The sequence below is a fragment of the Panthera leo genome, chromosome F3 (genome assembly GCF_018350215.1).
Source record: "Panthera leo isolate Ple1 chromosome F3, P.leo_Ple1_pat1.1, whole genome shotgun sequence".
NCBI classification, from domain to species: domain Eukaryota; kingdom Metazoa; phylum Chordata; class Mammalia; order Carnivora; family Felidae; genus Panthera; species Panthera leo.
The window spans coordinates 41,514,667-41,532,100 of NC_056696.1; the positions used below are offsets into that span (position 1 = coordinate 41,514,667).

General features: G+C 38.7%; 1 protein-coding gene across 2 annotated transcripts in view; it reads right to left on the bottom strand.

Annotated features, from left to right (window-relative positions):
• KDM5B (lysine demethylase 5B) overlaps nt 1-17,434 on the bottom strand; it is an 80,685-nt gene that overhangs the window by 13,074 nt on the left and 50,177 nt on the right. For both annotated transcript variants that reach the window (XM_042926276.1, XM_042926275.1), the window contains exons 13-22: nt 15,456-15,575; nt 13,865-14,059; nt 11,042-11,223; nt 10,762-10,886; nt 8,975-9,125; nt 8,703-8,817; nt 7,646-8,001; nt 6,442-6,580; nt 1,866-2,045; nt 1,070-1,228 (exon numbers count right to left, since the gene is read on the bottom strand). In XM_042926276.1, the coding sequence (XP_042782210.1) occupies nt 1,070-1,228; nt 1,866-2,045; nt 6,442-6,580; nt 7,646-8,001; nt 8,703-8,817; nt 8,975-9,125; nt 10,762-10,886; nt 11,042-11,223; nt 13,865-14,059; nt 15,456-15,575 (1,722 nt within the window). The remainder of the gene's footprint in view (nt 1-1,069; nt 1,229-1,865; nt 2,046-6,441; nt 6,581-7,645; nt 8,002-8,702; nt 8,818-8,974; nt 9,126-10,761; nt 10,887-11,041; nt 11,224-13,864; nt 14,060-15,455; nt 15,576-17,434) is intronic.

A 17,434-nucleotide genomic window follows, 5' to 3' on the forward strand; every position in this document is an offset into this window, starting at 1 on the left:
AACTAAAAAAAGGGAAATCTTGCCATCTGCAACATATAAATGCATTAGACTAAGCGAAAGAAGTCAGAGAAAGACAAATATTGTATGAATCCAAACAAATACCCAAACCCACAGATAACGGAGAATAAATTAGTGGCTGCCAGAGGCAGGAGGTGGGGAATGGGCAAACTGGGTAAATGCAGTCAAAAGTTACGGATTTCTAGTTATAAAATAAGTCCTAAGGATATAAGGTGCAACATGTTCACTATAATTAATACTGCACTGTACCGTATCCTTGGAAGTTGCTCAGAGAGTAGATCTTTACAGTTCTCATCCTAAGAAAAAACTAACTTTGTATGGTGACAGATGTTAACTAGACTTACTGTAGTGACCAATCAAATCATTATGATGCGCACCTGAAACTAATACATGTCATTTATAGCTCAACTAAAAAAAAAAAAAAAATTGTCAGCATCCAAATCACATCTCTATCTTTCGTCCCGATACTATCGCTCACTAAACATGAGCTTCTTAGAATGATACCATCTTTGAATCAACAGTGCTTACCAAATGCAGTTAGACTCAAAGGTATCCAATACACTTTTAAGTGTATTTTTTAAGTATGTGTGTTTATGTGTATGTATATATATTTATTTACTTACTTAGTAAGCTCTACGCCCAACACGGGGCTTGGACTCATAACCCCAAGATCAAGAATCACACATGCCACGGTCTGAGCTGGCCAGGCACCCCTGCAGTGTACATCTTGTTGTAAATTAGTAAGTTGGTACTGAGGTCTCACTTATCTGTTCACCCTGACATCCACAGTCAGCATCCCTGATCAACTCACAGGCACTGACAAGACTGAGTCTGCAAAACTCAGACTGGGAGGCCCCTCTATCTGCTGCACCTCTACACATCTTCTATTCAAAGCTTTTACATTTGATAATTTCAGAAAGCATTCTTGGTAAAACGGAGTGCTCTTAAGGTTATTCTTGTACATGTCTTACCAATATTCCTGTGCATGAGAAAAGGTTAGCAATCATCCTCTCTAAGCAACAGAGAAAGAAGAAAAAGGCCCGCTACGTACAGCCGAAGCAGTCTCTTTGCTTTCAGTTAAAGCTCTCTCCAGGTCGCTCAGACTCTCTAATTTGGTGCTTTTCTTCTTTCCACTTGGCAAGGGCTCCTTTAACTTTCTCTGCTTCCTCTTCAATCCCAAAAGCCCAATGTCACATCGAGGACACAGCACCTAATGTGGGACAAAGCACAACCACCAGTAAAATGGATTTCAGATAAAGCATTAGGAAGTCCTCAAAGAAAAGCCTAAGCAGTAGAAATGATGTAAATTTCTTCATATCTAACATTTTCTTTGTAACATGCTGCTCTGAAGCCAAAAAACTCTCCTCTTCGAAGAAAGGGAGGAATTTCACAAAAGATTGACTTTGATTCTAGGTTGGATTAAACAATAAGTTGAATGTGAAATATACCAATTCCAGTCATAATGCGCTACCAGCATCAGCTTAACAAAAAATACAAAAAGTACAACTATAGCACTTTATGAAAGGTGGATGAGATCATTTACAGGATTATTAAATGCAAATGGTGAAGCATGGCCAAGGTTAAAAATCCAATTTTAACACAGATTAAGGAACTTCAACGAGAAAAATGTTCTTCTTTAGCCATCAAATGCTATCCTAAATGTAATTCAGGTAACATTTAAAGGTTATTTCACTGGAAGTTTAGAAGAATCTCCATGGCTCTACTGAAAAAAAATAACTCATAGAATGACAGATCAATTAGTGATGCCACCTTTGTGAGGGAAGGGACTGCATGTTCTACAAGCTATGAGATCTAAGGTCTTGTAGAAGGGCTGGTTGAAAACTTACCTCTAAAAGAGAATATGGAGAATTCTCAGTCAAGAATGTATTAGCAGCACATTCTTTCCAAGCCTGAACCTCAGCTACTAGTAATTCCAGTCTTGGTAAAGAATTCAGATGTACCGGGATAGATCGGCCTCGTGTAACAAGTTCTATGAGTGTGTCTAACACTGGCACACGTCCTCCAACCTAGTGTATCAAGAAAAATTGTAGCATCTTAGAAAAAAGAACACATCTCTGTGAAGTAGGAAAAGCACGATTCAGGGGAGGCCTACATTTCAACATGTTAAATTCATAGATGTTGATGAACAAAACCTCCAGCTGACCAACAGTGATGGGGTTAGGGATGACCTGTGCTCCTTCACTTAACAAATAGTTAAAGACCTAGTTTGTGCTAGGTCCCAAGGATACAACTATGAACATGACATACACTATGATGATCCCTTTGTTCTGACTTCTTATGCCCTTCTAAATTCACTTGTCATCTTGGTCCCTACAGATAGCCTGAAAAAAATTCAACAGAAATGTAGACTTGCAATAACTAACAGGTTTTCACTAACAGTACTAACAGTACTTAATTCCAATCCATCCAATGATAAATTAACTCAGTATAAATCATTCAGAAAACTGGGGTGCCCAGGTGGCTCAGTCAGTTAAGCAGTCTGAGTCTTGATTCTGCTTAGATCATGGGCTCACAATTCGTGAGTTCGAGCCCCACATCAGTCTCTGCACTGACAGCACAGAGCCCGCTTGGTATTCTCTCTCCCTCTCCCTCTGCCCCTCCCTGCTCATGTACACATACATGCATGTGCACTCTCTCTGAAAAATAAATAAACTTTAAAATTATTCAGAAAACTAAAATGAGGTGAAAAGTCCCACTGCTTCTCAAACTTTACTATGTGTTAAGAATCATCTGGAAAGCTTATTTAAACAGTTTCCTGGGCCTCATTTCCAGATATTCTGATTGAGGTCACCAGGGAAGAGTCCATGAATTTGCATTTCTTAACAAGCTTGCAGGTGATGCTGATGCTGTCAGTACTGGGACTCTGAGAATGAGATACCCAAAGTGGAAGAATAAAAGCATTAAGTTGCGGGGCAGGGGACATTGATGTTGCTCTAATACAATGGTAAATCTTAGCATCACTAAGTAAGTCATCCTATGTGTCTCCTAATGTGATACAATACAAAGTATACAAATATCACCTGATATTCCAATATTATTCTAAGTAAAAAATATTTAACTTGAATCCATTAAGGCTAAGAAATTAACTTCCAATTTACAGGAAATACGGAAGATAGAATACACCACAAAGAAATAACCAGACAAATCTAGAAGATAGAACTTACCATAAGATAACTGTTCTAGACACTGACATGAAAAAAAGTAGGGTAGGGAGGAAAACACTGCAAGATTCAATTAGGTGCAACATGTGGTCATGGACTAGATAAACAACCAGAAAGGACATTCTTGGGAAACATGGGGAAAACTAAATATAGACAGGAAGCTTGATGTTTCACTGCCTTTTTTTTTTTTTTTAACGTTTATTTATTTTTAAGAGAGACAGAGTGTGAGCCGAGAAAGGGCAGAGAGAGAGAGACACTGAATCTGAAGCAGGATCCAGGCCCTGAGCTGTCAGCACAGAGCCCAACATGGGGTTCGAACCCACGAACCACGAGATCATGACCTGAGCCGAAGTCTGGTGCTTAACCAACTGAGCCACCCAGGCGCCCTGATGTTTCACTGCTTTTGGTATTTATTCTTACAGGACTGGAACCGTACGGACAAAATTGTTCTGGTGGACACTTAAAAAAGGTGACTCACAAATTATATGCTATCTTATAGTATTCAATTTAGAAATAAATGGAATACTTCCTGTGTATAAAGCAGAATACTGGATAACATTGTAAAATACATAATTCACTAAATATGAAAAGGCTCCTTGTTGTTAGTCACACCTCTCCATTATGTCCTTAAGTATATGATACAAGTAAAGATCAGGCTATTATTTCAGGAATGGAGCAAAACTTACTTTTTGCCCTTGTGGGCACTACTGAAAACACAGTAGTAAGTAACATATACATTACAAAATATGAACAGAGTATAAGACTATCCAGAAATATGTCCTCTTTCTGATTTCACATGTTTATCTCTTCTTAATTCAATGACCTCACCTTACCTTTCTGGCTGCCATCAATCATAAGTGAAAAGGGGGACCAAAACTAAAACTAATCACTATAGTTCCAACCATCATTAACAAGAACCTGCATCTAAAACTCCCACTAAGGCCTGTTTCGGATTCTGTGTCTCCTTCTCTCTGACCCTTCCCCGTTCATGCTCTGTCTCTCTGTCTCAAAAATAAATAAACGTTAAAAAAAAAAAAAATTAAAAAAAAAAAAAAGGGGGGGGTGCGCCTGGGTGGCTCAGTTGGTTAAGCGGCCAACTTCGGCTCAAGTCATGATCTCGCGGTCCGTGAGTTCGAGCCCCGCGTCGGGCTCTGTGCTGACAGCTCAGAGCCTAGAGCCTGTTTCGGATTCTGTGTCTCCCTCTCTCTGACCCTTCCCCGTTCATGCTCTGTCTCTCTCTGTCTCAAAAATAAATAAACATTAAAAAAAAAAAAAAAAAAAAAACAACTCCCATTAAGGAAGTTTATGTACACAGTAAATACTTCCCTTCATTTCTTCTTTGGCTAATTGGGGTCACATCTTAATTATGTAATAATATTTACCAAACAATATATCTTCTCTTCCCTTTTAACTAAAATAAATACCCAGATATTTTGTTATAAACATCTGGCTAAAACTGTGTGGTTTGGCATTTCTTATTAGAAACTGATCAATTAGCACTACTTAAAATTAAATATTCAGAAAACCAGATAGTATTTTATTCTTAGAATCCAATGGCTTCAACAAAACAGAACTTGAGCCTCAAGAATGAGATAGACTAAATTTTTAAAAACCTAGCCCATTAAATAATTCAAAGGTCTTTTTTCTCAATAGGTCCATTATTAGACTTACTACTGATTTACAATGATTACAGAGATAAAGGAAGACACTCCCCACAAACTACTTTTCGAATGAAGTTATCCAGCTGAAACTGGGTAAATCACAGAATGCATTTGGTCTGTACTTTGATAATGCTACAAGTGAATTCAACTCTTTTTTTAATATATAGGCAACTCCTTAAATATAACATCTAACATTGGACCACATATATTTGGTGCTAATTACTATGGAGAATTACTTTGGAACTTGTTAAGTTTCATTTCTTTTGTAGGGATCAGGAGGCACTTTTGTTTAAATCACTACTTGGTGAAAACTTCTGCGCCTTGGGGCCTAGTTTGGCTATGTAATCAAACAACCAGATTAACAAACCAACAAGAGACACTTGTACTCATCAAAGATTGAAAACTACCTTTCTCACCCTTTCACAAAGATGGCACCAAAGGCAAAAAAAAAAAAAAAAAAAAAAAAAAAGGAAGTCCCTGCCCCTCCCAAAGCCAAAGCAAAGGCTTTGAAGGTCAAGAAAGCAGTGCTGAATGGCATCCACAGTCACACACACACAAAAAAAGATCCACAAATCGCCTACATTCCAATGGCCCAAGACACTGGGTCTCCAAAGGCAGCCCAAATATCCTCAAAAGAGCACCCTCAAGAGAATCAAGTTAACCACTATGCCATCATCAAGTTCTCCCTGACTACCAAGTTAGCCATGAAGAAAATAGAAGACAACAACACACTTGTGTTCACTGTGGATGTCAAGGCCAACAAGCGCCAGATCAAACAGGCTATGAAGAAGCTCTAGGACACTGACGTGGACAAGGTCAACACACACTGATCAGGCCCAATGGAGAGAAGGCATATGTTTGACTGGCTCCCGACTATGATGCTTTGGATGTTGCCAACAAAACTGGAATCATCTAAACTGAGTCCCACTGCCTAAATCTAAATTTTTTCAGAAAGAAAAGAAAATTAAAAGAAAAGAGAACAAGAGAAAAGAGAAGAGAAGAAAAGAAAAGAAAAGAGAAAAGGAAGGAAGGAAGGAAGGAAGGAAGGAAGGAAGGAAGGAAGGAAGGAAGGAAGGAAGGAGGGAACTACTTTTCTTCCCACAAGTTCAATTTTAGTTTTTCTTCAATCCTCTACCAAGTACTCAAGTTTGTTAAGAGAGGCTCCCAAGTTCCCAGAAAAAAGTTGGTTGAATTATCTAAACTTTAAATATTTGAGCCAAATGGTCAGGGTAATAGGTGGTAGGTAAGTACACCTACATAAGTTCCAATACAATCATGGCGCCTGGGTGGCTTAGTCAGTTAAGTGTCCAACTTCAGCTCAGGTCATGATCTCACAGTTTGTGAGATCGAGCCCTGCACTGGGCTCTGCAATGGTGGTGCAGAACCTGTTTGGAATTCTCTCGCTCTCTTTCCCAAAATAAATAAATAAGCTTAAAAAGTTTGACTATAATTATTAATTTGGCCAACCAAAAACACTGAATCTGTGTGGTGAGATCCAACATAGTACCCTTTACAATTTTTCAATTACTGTTCTTCTTAGATGCACTTACACACCCAAGACAGTTTTTTCTTAAACCAACCTGCAGGGCCTCTACATCCTGAAGCCAGTCCCTGGCTCTCTGCACTGAGTCTTTCAGAGCCGCACCATTTGGCAGATAAGCGGGGATCTCCTCAATCTCCTTAACTGCCGTAGCAAGGCTAGTCAATGAATGCCGAGGTCTACAAAAATGAAATATAAGAACTACTTAACATGTTATATGGTGGTTCATTTTTCTTAAGGTTTCCTAAAGAAACTAGAAAAACCATTTCAAAGGAAATTCAGTATAGCAAATACATTTTTTCAAATGTCAATAGCTACTAGATATCACAACTTAACAAAAGTTTCAAATGTCTGCATAAAACTTAAGAGCATCCTAAGATAAAGGAAATGACTAGGTAAAGCATTTAAGTTCTACTTATTCTTGATTTTATGCTGGTATAACCACGGACTTTTCATTTGCAGATGGTAACTTAGTGATAATTTACTATGTTTTACTACGTATACTGTCAAGACTCATGTAATTTTGTTAGGAAAATTTTAATTCTCTAGGGTATCAACACACCAAAAGCACAGCATCAAAAAATGTCGTGCTCTCTGCTCAACGACCACTATTTTAGGGTTACAAAAGAATGTCTACAACCATGAATTTTTTAACACTGTCAATTGGACCAACGAAGATGTATCAGACAGAAAGCAAAATTAGGGAGGGGCTGATCTTTCTCCACTCAGATGATTTGCCTGAGTCCAATCAAATCTCTCAAACACAGATAAGGTGTCCTGAATTACTAAGCCACAGCACAAATGTACATTCCCACTCCTGTTGGCAATTATTGGCACTATCTTCATTTTACAGAACAGTGCATATTAACTCTCAGACATTTCAAAAAACTCCTTGCGTTCTTATTAACTGCGGATTTAAATAGTTTTCCACGTAATTGTAAAACTTTTATTCTCTCAAAGATGGTTTCATCGGCTTCCAAAAAAAATTTCATTAAAACAACTCTATAAAAGGCAAGTCCATATGAATCATTCACTTCACAATCAGTAAAGAAGAAACTAGGATTCTTTTACCCGAGTTCCAAAGCAGCCCCAAATACCTCCACTATTTTCTTTTCTACGTGTGTTCTACACGCACAACCGTAGCTTCTGAACACCTGTCACATGCCAACGACTGTGCTCTATTGCTCTAACATGGATATGATTACCCAACCCTCCCCAAGAGAGAGGTGAGTTTGCTTTTTCACCTGGCCTTGAGAAGACTCTTGGCTTTGTCATCCCAGTGCTCTGACACCGTAAGCAGCTCCTGAAGCCGGGCCATTGCTTTCTCCACTGCTGAATATGGGGCTAGACCCACCCCTAGGTCTATGAGACGTCTCATATCATCTAGTGTAAGGGAGCTGGGGTCTAGGCAAGCTTGTTGCACCTCTTCTAGCCAGCGGGCCTGCTCCAGACGGACACGCATCTCAGCAAGCTGTGGAAGTTCAACATCAAATTCAAAGCTGACATCTAGCAAGTCTTGCAGCTCAGCAGCACTGGGCATCTCCTCAGAAAGCAATTTCTGGCTATGCTGTTGGAAATCTTCTACACGATTCAAGAGATCCTAAAAAAACACAGGTTGTTGTATAAAAATAGTAATTTCAGTAACTGGCTTCTTTCATACTTAGAATCCTCAATACATATTCAATGTGATGCTCCTTCCATCTCATGCGATTTTATCAATAACATGGATAAATGACATAACACATAAGCCAACTGACAGCTAAAACTAGTGACTATCACAGACCTTTTACCAACTGTGAGGAGTAGCAGGTGGTCACTTTCAAGGTAAAAATTTCCAACTTTATTTCTCCTGTGTAGACCTGTTATAATCTCTTTATACACACACACACACACACACACACACACACACACACACACACAACACTCAAGTAGGTTATTACAAACATCTGCAAAGAAATGTACAAACTAACCACCCAAGATGACTTAAGCATGTCATCTGAATTTATTTACAAAATAGAGCGAAACCTTGGATTGGGAGTAACTTGCTCTGCGAGTGTTCCGCAAGACGAGCAAACGTTTCTAATAAATTTTAACTTCATAAACGAGCAAGGTCTTATAACACAGGTAATACATGACGCCAAAGTCACGTGATCACAACTGAGCCAACGGTTCTTGAAAATCGCTTTGATATGTAAGCGTGTTAGATCACAAGCATGTTTCTGGAACGAATTATGCTCGCAAACCAAGGTTTCACCGAATAGGACTACCAAAGTACTTTCCCACAGCTCCCTCTATAGTTACCTTTAGCAAAGGCGTTTGACTGAGGACACATGGAAGAGCATACAGTTGTGTCACAAACTGTCTGAGTTCATTGACTGTCAATTGATTTTGGGATTTTCCTCCACCAGATCGGTATCTGTAAAGGCAAAGGCCCGAGGAAGCCATGAGGACATAATATATTCACCATTCCCCTATTCAGTGTCACAGGAATACAGGACAGAAGGAAAAACCAATTCACAACAGGTTGCCAAGTAGAGCCACTTAAGAGTGCAACCTCAAACAGAAGTACATACCTAGTTTGCCTTTTGCCATTAAGCAGCTGCTGAGCGACAGAAGCACACTTCTCCGCGTCCTGTGTGACTAAGCGAAGGTGGCGCAAAAGATCATTGTCTGGGAATTTCTTCATTTCCGATTCCTCAATTAAAGCCTTAAAGCTCACAAGGCCTAATAATAAACAAAAGGCCATCTTTTCTGTAATCAGTATGTTTATACGAGTGGTATGAAACACAGAGGAAGGGTTTGCTTTTATCAGTTATCTAAAATACTTGTGGTGTTTTAAGACATTAACAGATTTGTCCATCTCATTTTTATTTTTTGGCTGAAGGTAGAGTGTTTTTATTTATTTTTTAAGTCTCCTTTATTTTTAAGTAGTCTCTATGCCCAATGTGAGGCTCAAGCTCATGACCTAGAGATCAAGAGTCACATGCCCTTCCAAAAGAGCCAACCAAGTGCCACCTTTAACACTGGTGCCAGCCAGTGTTAGAACACTTTAGAGTGTTTTCACAAGTGCCTAGAGCTGCTCTTCAATATGGAAGTGTCTAGACCTGAAATGTTTAAGATATGGAAAACAACAGATTTGTCAAAACAGAGCAAAAGCAGATTCTTATTGTTACACAGACCACTCCTGTCTCCTGCACTTGGCAAGTATGCAGTGTGCTCAGAGAGAGTGATACTGAGACCTTCCCCTAAGTAAAAGAAGGGCAGATTTACCTGTTGGGACTACAGAAAGGAAAGAAAGTGAAAACACTCTGAAAGAGATGGCGGGGAGGGGGTGTGCCTGGGTGGCTCAGTCGGTTAAGCGTCCGACTCTTGGTTTCCACTCAGGTCATGATCTCACAGTTTCGGGAGCTGGAGCCCTGCATCGGGTTCTCTGCTGGCAGCACAGAGCCTGCTTGGGATCTTCTGTCTCCCTCTCTCTGTGCCCCTCCCCTGATCATGCTGTCTCTGTCTCTCTCAAAATAAACGAACTTAAAAAAAAAAAAAGAAAAGAAAAGAAAGAGATGGGAAAGGAAGTAGTGACTTTCAAGGTAGTAACAAGAGACAGAAACTTTGACTTTGATTAGCACTAAAATGTGACAAACTAGGGGGGTGCCTAGATGGCTCAGTTGGTTCAGCATCTGACTCTTAATCTCAGGGCTCTGAGTTCAAAAGCCCTACGATGGGCTCCACCCTGGGTGCAGAGCCTACTTAAAAGAGAAGAGAGGTGGGGGCAATGATAAACCAGAGACCCATAACTTAATAACATGCTACCTCTGTCTTGAGATCTAGTTTTAATTTTTTTTAATGTTTATTTATTTATTTTGAGAGAGCGGGCGCACACATGAGTGACCAGAGGAGGGGCAAAGAGAATCATAAGCAGACCCTCTGCTGTCAGCACACGGCCCAACATGAGCCCTGTTTGTGAGTCACAAACCATGAGATCATGACCTGAGCTGAAATCAACACTTGGACACTTAACTAAGCTACCCAGGTGTCCTGAGATCTAGTTTTTTAAAAAAAATGTTTTTCTAAGGTTCCATATAAAATGTGAAACATTTTTGTACTGAGACAAGAAGTGTAAAAGTTATTCTGTTTCCGAATACTATGACCTTTGTTAAATATACGATCTTGTACAATTCATAGATCAAGATTTTCCTGTGATGGAAAGGGCATCTGCCTCATCCACTAGTGGCTTTATAACTTTCTCTGCTAACACTCCGTAAACCAGCATCAGGTCGTTTCAAGTAACCTGTTCATTGGTAACTATGTTGGCTACATTACAATCAGTCCCAATCTGCCAATCACCAAGAACATCACATACTTTTCTTTTTGTTAATCTTTGCCTCCAAAGCTTCATTCACATTCAGGGCCCATTCGTTGTAAGATTCTGCTCGAAGCTTCAATGCATTCATCATGGGGTAGAGATCATCCAGAGTGTATCTGTACCTAGAAACAGAGGAGCAGACATAGTTTTGAGATGTCTGGGCTTGGAGAAAATCACATATTTTACACGCAGTACTTCAGCCCTGGAACAGGAACGCCACAGAGCTTTTATTAAGGATTTAGGGTTTTCCAAAGAAAAGATCATTTTTCCTACTCACCTCAGTTTATATTTATAAGGGGGACAGGAACACAATTCTTTCACATGATGCAGGCAAACAAGCAGGCCAGGTTTACAAGAACAGGAGATGGCAGACATGAAGCATGTCGTTTTGCATTTTATACACTGACGCTCATCATCTGGCAACAGCTCAAAATCCATTCTTTCTGAATCAATTACTCCCTAAAATAAAGTGTACTTTAGAGACCTCCAAAGGATAATATAATCCACCGGCCCCCAAGAAAACTACATAACAGCTGAGTTAAAAAAAAAAAAAAAAATGGGTGGGAGGGCCTTACGAAAATAGGAGTGCATGATTAAAAATGTCTGGAATACAAAGTAACAACAACCTAGCTACTATGGGCAAGGTAAACTACCTCATTTGTTTAGAGAGAACCTCTTTTTGGACAAGGTAGGCCCTTATGTTTGGTCATTGTGATCAGAGTGTGTATGAAAACAGTTATCAATAGGATCGTGCACTACTGACATTAGCTGTTTATTCTACTACAAATTGGCTCTGTCCATAATCTGGATATAGACAATAAAAGCAAAAGAAATGTATATACTTTCTACTTCAGAGGAAATATTATACAGGAATTCAGAGTAATAAAAAGAACAAGAGTAAATAAAAAGGAAGGAAGAGGAAAAGACTGTCATGAAGGGATTATTGATGGGAAGATGCTTAGTGGTAGATCAGCTCTCACATGAAAAAGTTATCTAAAGGGATTATTATTTATCCAAAATGTTAGAAAAACATACAATAAAGACTACAGTCATAATGAAGTATTTCCTAATTGAAACAGTATCAAGAAAAATAAGACACTGAACCAGTAAATTTCAACTGCAGTTTGTACCACCTGACACCTGGAGAGCCCTCTAGGATATACTTTTGTCACTCAAAGATCAAGCGTTTACCACCTTTTCTCCTTATCTAAAAGGGAATCCAAATCCAACCATGAAAGTGCCAGAAGCTGATTAAGTCAATTTATGAGACACCAAGCTCCTTTGTTTTACTGTTACTCTGTATTTTAACCTTTTGACCATTTTACTTCCTGATTACAAGGACCAACAACGACAGAGGAGAGTAAGGAAACCACTAATGAATGAATTTTGGTTTTAAACTGGAACTGATCATTAAAAAGGACTTGGAAATAAAAATGGTTGCACTTTTATTTAAAATGAGATTAAGGACCAACTTTACAGATTTTCCTTGAGAATGACCCATATACAGTTTGCCCAATTTTAGTTTGTAAATTTCCACATCTAGAAAAAAATTTTAAGTTCTTCAAGTTTCAAAAATGAGTTACCATTATTGCTATAAGACCTTGGTAAAGGCACTTAAACCCTCTGGGCATTGTTTTCCCTAACTGTAAAATATCAGGGGACGGTGAGTAAGCTGTTGTTGATCTGTACAGGCTTCAGGGAGTCAAAATTCAAGGATTCTATCTAAAACAGCACATTAAAAAAAAAAAAAAAACACGAATGTGACTATTTATTTGCAGATACCACTGTCCCCAACAGTCTAACAAAAGCTAATAAACAATTGAGTTTATTAGCAAGGTTGCAGTATACAAGTAGTCAATATACATAAGTCAATTATATTTATAAATATAAGCCATAAACCATTTGAAATAAAAATTGTTTTAAAGTATCATTTATAACAGTACCAAAAAACATAAAGTATATAATTATAAACCCAAGAAACTATGTATAAGATCTGTATGCTGCAATCTACAAAATACCGAATGAATGAAATCAAGATGACTTAAATAAATGGTGGATATACTATGTCCATGAACTGGAAGAGTCAACATTGTTAAAATATCAATTCTCCCAACTATATTCATGGACTTAATGGAGTTCCAATGAAAGCCTAACAGGTTTTTTGGTAGAAATCAAAAAGCTGATTCTCAAATTTATATGTAAAGCAAAGGAACTAAGATAGCCAAACCAATTTTTAAAATGAACAAAGTTGTACGACTCACACTACCTCATTTCAAGATTTATTACAAAGTTACAGTAATCAACAGCATAGGGTAACAGCAATAGATAAATGCATAAATTAAGAGAATACAACAGAATGTAGAAATAGACCCATATAGGTGAGTCAAATTTCAACACAAAGGTGCCTGGGCATTTCCACAGAAAAAGAACAGCCTTCTCAAGACCTGGTGCTAAAGCAATGAGACACCCATATGAGGAAAAGAGTCATCCCAACCCACACCACACCTTACACCATAAATAAAAATTACTTGAGATGAGTTAAAGATTCATATGTAAAACCTAACACTAAAAATTCTAGGTGACTGACTATACAGGAGAAAGTCTTTGTGACTTTGGGTTAGATACGATTTCTTAAGGACATAAAAGAGATGCAAAAAAGAAACAACTGCTTAACTGAACTTCATCAAAATAAACTTCTGCTTTTACAAAGACACTGCTTTGAGAATGAAAAGACAAGCCACTGACTAGAAGAAAATATGTGTAGAGCACCCATCTGACAAAGGATTGGCATCCAGAATACACAGAAGTCTCACAACAATCCAATAAAAAGGGGGCTGGGACAAAACACTTGGACAGACACTTATCAAAGAGATACATACACAAGTAGTAAATAAGCACACACATGATAAGATGTTCAATAAATCAGTAGCCATTAGAGAAGTAGAAATTAAAACCACAAAGAGATACTAATACACATCTATCAGAATGGTCTTAAAGGAAATTAGACTAAGAAAAGACTTCTTAAAATGGTACTAATACGTGTAAGAATTTTACTAAGTAATGCCCTGAGATATGCAATTAGAAGGATTCCAAACCTTACCAATTTACGGACAGTTTCTCTTAAAGCTTTCTCATCCTCAATCATAATGGCCATGTCTTTCTGAACAGTTGAAGCCACGACGACATCTAGTACATCAGCCTTGGAAGCCATCTTGCAAATCATCTCATCGTGGGAAAATACACAATAGCGGTGAAGCAAACGATAATGCTCCACACACTGTCGGCCTAATGGCAGCTGGGTCAAAAGACAGAGAACACATGACATTCATTCATCTTTCTCCTTCCTATTTCCAAAGACTTTTGACCATTATCAAATTACTAAATATGATATTCTGGGTCATAATACAAATATCAACCCTAAAACCAGACTCTAAGAAGCCTTGGGCCTTTTTTTTTTAATCTTTGCATCTCAAAAGATCTGGCATATTAGGCAGTTAAAAAAAACCAATGGACTTGGGTGACGGGCTGGCTCAGTCAGAAAAGCATGCAACTCCTGATCTCAGTTGTCATGAGTTCAAGCCCCACGCTGGGTATAAATAAACTTAAAAAAAAAAAAGTATTAACAATGTATTATTGTCTATAACAATGTAAACTCTAACTGGACATAGGAATTTACACATTTCCTGAAACAACTATGCTGAACTAGTGTGGGTTAACCTACTCCAGGGAATAATAATGCTCCAAAGTAGAACAGAAAATAATTTTAGATACAGGTGGTACTATTACACAGGAAAGCACTGAAACAAGGTTATAATTCATTAGATTTAACATCACACACTTAAACTAGATCTTTTTATGTAAATGAAAAGTAATATTACTAATACAAAAAGTCTACTTTACAAGGCACCTGGGTTTGGCTCAGGTCATGACCTTGTGGTTCATGGGATTAAGCCCCACGTAGGCTCTGTGCTGACAGCACAGAGCCTGAGCCTGCTTGGGATTCTCTCTCTCCCTCTCACCTGCTCGCACTCTCTCTCTCAAAATAAACAAACATTAAAAAAAAAAAATCTAGGGGCGCCTGGGTGGCTCAGTCAGTTAAGCATCCAACTTCGGCTCAGGTCATGATCTTGCAGTTCATGGGTTTGAGCCCTGTGTCAGGCTCTGGGCTGACAGATTCGGATTCTGCTTCGGATTCTGTGTCTCCCTCTCTATCTCTGCCCCTCCCCTGCTCATGCTCTGCCTCTGTCTCTCTCTCAAAAATAAATAAATATTAAAAAAAAAAAAAATCTACAACCAAAACCAAATACATCACTGAAAATTGCTGTCCTGTAGATAATTTAAGCTACTGCTGTATAGTCTTAAGACTGAACTGTTTGTTATGAGTTTGCAATGAAATCCTGAATTTCACCGAAAATGTAAATCAACAGACTCATTTATTCATCAAGTCTCACTTTTACAGAAGAAAAACATTATCAGCTGAACCCAGTAGTGTGCTTAGTTAGTACAGCCCTGCTTTACAATGTGATGCCAAGTACTCTATCTCACTATGGATGGTAAACAATTTGTAAACCAGCCATTTGAGCAGCAACAGGTTTAAGCAACCATACACATGAAAGCTTTTAAAGTATTATATACCATTTCTGTAGGAAAACAATACATTTGAAAAGGCTCACTAAGTCATAATTACATACCCAATCAACAGTGCAGAAGTTAACAGCCTCAGCAAAATTAAAACCTTGATTAAAACCACTGTGGTAGGCTCTTGGAAACGTAATCACAAACTCCCCAGCACACTGATTAGTTCGGTAAACCTATAGAGACAGAAATTGGAGATTTTTAGTGACATCCGTGAAAGACAAACTGGGCACAGACTATCAGATAAGTCTCCAGAAAGGGAAGCTTTCTGCTAACTAAAAGTGAACCATAAAAAAGAACTACAGTAGAAGAATCACAGAGATACTCGTTTCTGTCACAAGATGGAATAGTACCCCAGACTAGTAGGCTGATTATTAATATCTGAATAGAATACATGGCTTTTACTACAAAAATTTGGCTACATCCAGGATTAGGACACATCTTTCTAAATATAGCTACAGTTAAGAATATTCTAATTTTATTATACCAAAATAGGATCTCCTACCACCAGTCATCCCATACAGCGATCTTGATTTAGGCCTCAAACTTACCTCCCAACAATTCCCCTTTTCTCACCACCCACTCAACGAAGAACAAAACAAAACAAAACAAAACCCTGCATTGGGGAGCCTGGGTAGCTCAGTCGGTTAAGCATCTGACTTCTGCTCAGGTCACGATCTCACCAGTGTGTGGGTTCAAGCTCCGTGTCAGGCTCTGTGCTGACAATGGAGAGCATGCTTGGGATTCTCTCTCTCTCCCTCTCTGTCTACCCCTCCCTGACTCATATTTTCTCCCTCTCTCTCAAAATAAAAAACTTAAAAAAAAAAAAAAAAAAAAAACGTGTATTAAGGCAGCAGTCTCTTAACCACTGAGCCACCCAGGTGCCCCAAGGCAGCAGTCTCTTAGACATCAGCCTTAGCAACATTTTTCTGGATAGGTTCTCCTCAGGCAAGGGAAATAAGCAAAAATAAACTACTGGGACTACGACATATTAAAGAGCCTTTGCACAGCAAAGGAAACCATCAGTAAAAATGAAAAGGCAACCCACTGAATGGTAGAAGATATTTGCAAATTATCTATCCATTAAGGGATTAATATCCAACAACTCAACACCAAAAAATAATAATAATAATAATAATAATAATAATAATAATCCAATTGAAACGTAGACATGAGTAGACATTTTGCCAAAGAAGATATAGAGATGGCCAGCAGTAGGTGAAAAGATGCCCAATATCACTAATCATCAGGAAAATGCAAATCAAAACCACAATGAGAGATTTTACACCTCTTAGAATGGCTAGTGTCAAAAAGACAACGAAGGGGCACCTGGGTGGCTCAGATGGTTAAGCATTCAACTTCGGCTCAGGTCATGATCTCACGGTTTGTGGGTTTGAGCCCCGCATCGGGCTCAGAGCCTGAAGCAGAGGTGCCTGGGTGGCTCAGTCAGTTGAGTTTCCGATTTCAGCTCAAGTCTCTATTTCAAGGTTTATGAGTTCAAGCCCCACAGTGGGCTCACTGCTATCAGTGCAGAGCCTGCTTCTGATATTCTGTCCCCCTCTTCTCTCTGCCCCTCCCCTGCCCACAGTGTCTCTCTCAAAAATAAACATTTTTAAAAAATTTGTTCTTGGGGTGCCTGGGTGGCTCAGTCGGTTAAGCATCTGACTTCGGCTCAGGTCATGATCTCGCAGTCTGTGAGTTCAAGCCCCGCATCAGGCTCTGTGCTGATAGCTCAGAGCCTGCAGCCTGTTTCAAATTCTGTGTCTCCCTCTCTCTCTGACCCTCCCCCGTTCATGCTGTCTCTCCCTGTCTCAAAAATAAATAAATGTTAAAAAAAAATTAAAAAAAATTTTTTTTTTTAAATTTGTTCTTAATTAAAAAAACCTATAGTGCTCTAGGCACACAGATCCTCAGGCTGAACTTACTCCCATAAAATAATAAAATTAAGTATCTTTTCAACATCTCTCTCTCCATCTTGTCCAAAATGTAGTTCCTGGACTAAGAGTATTAACACCAACTGGCAACTCGGAAATGC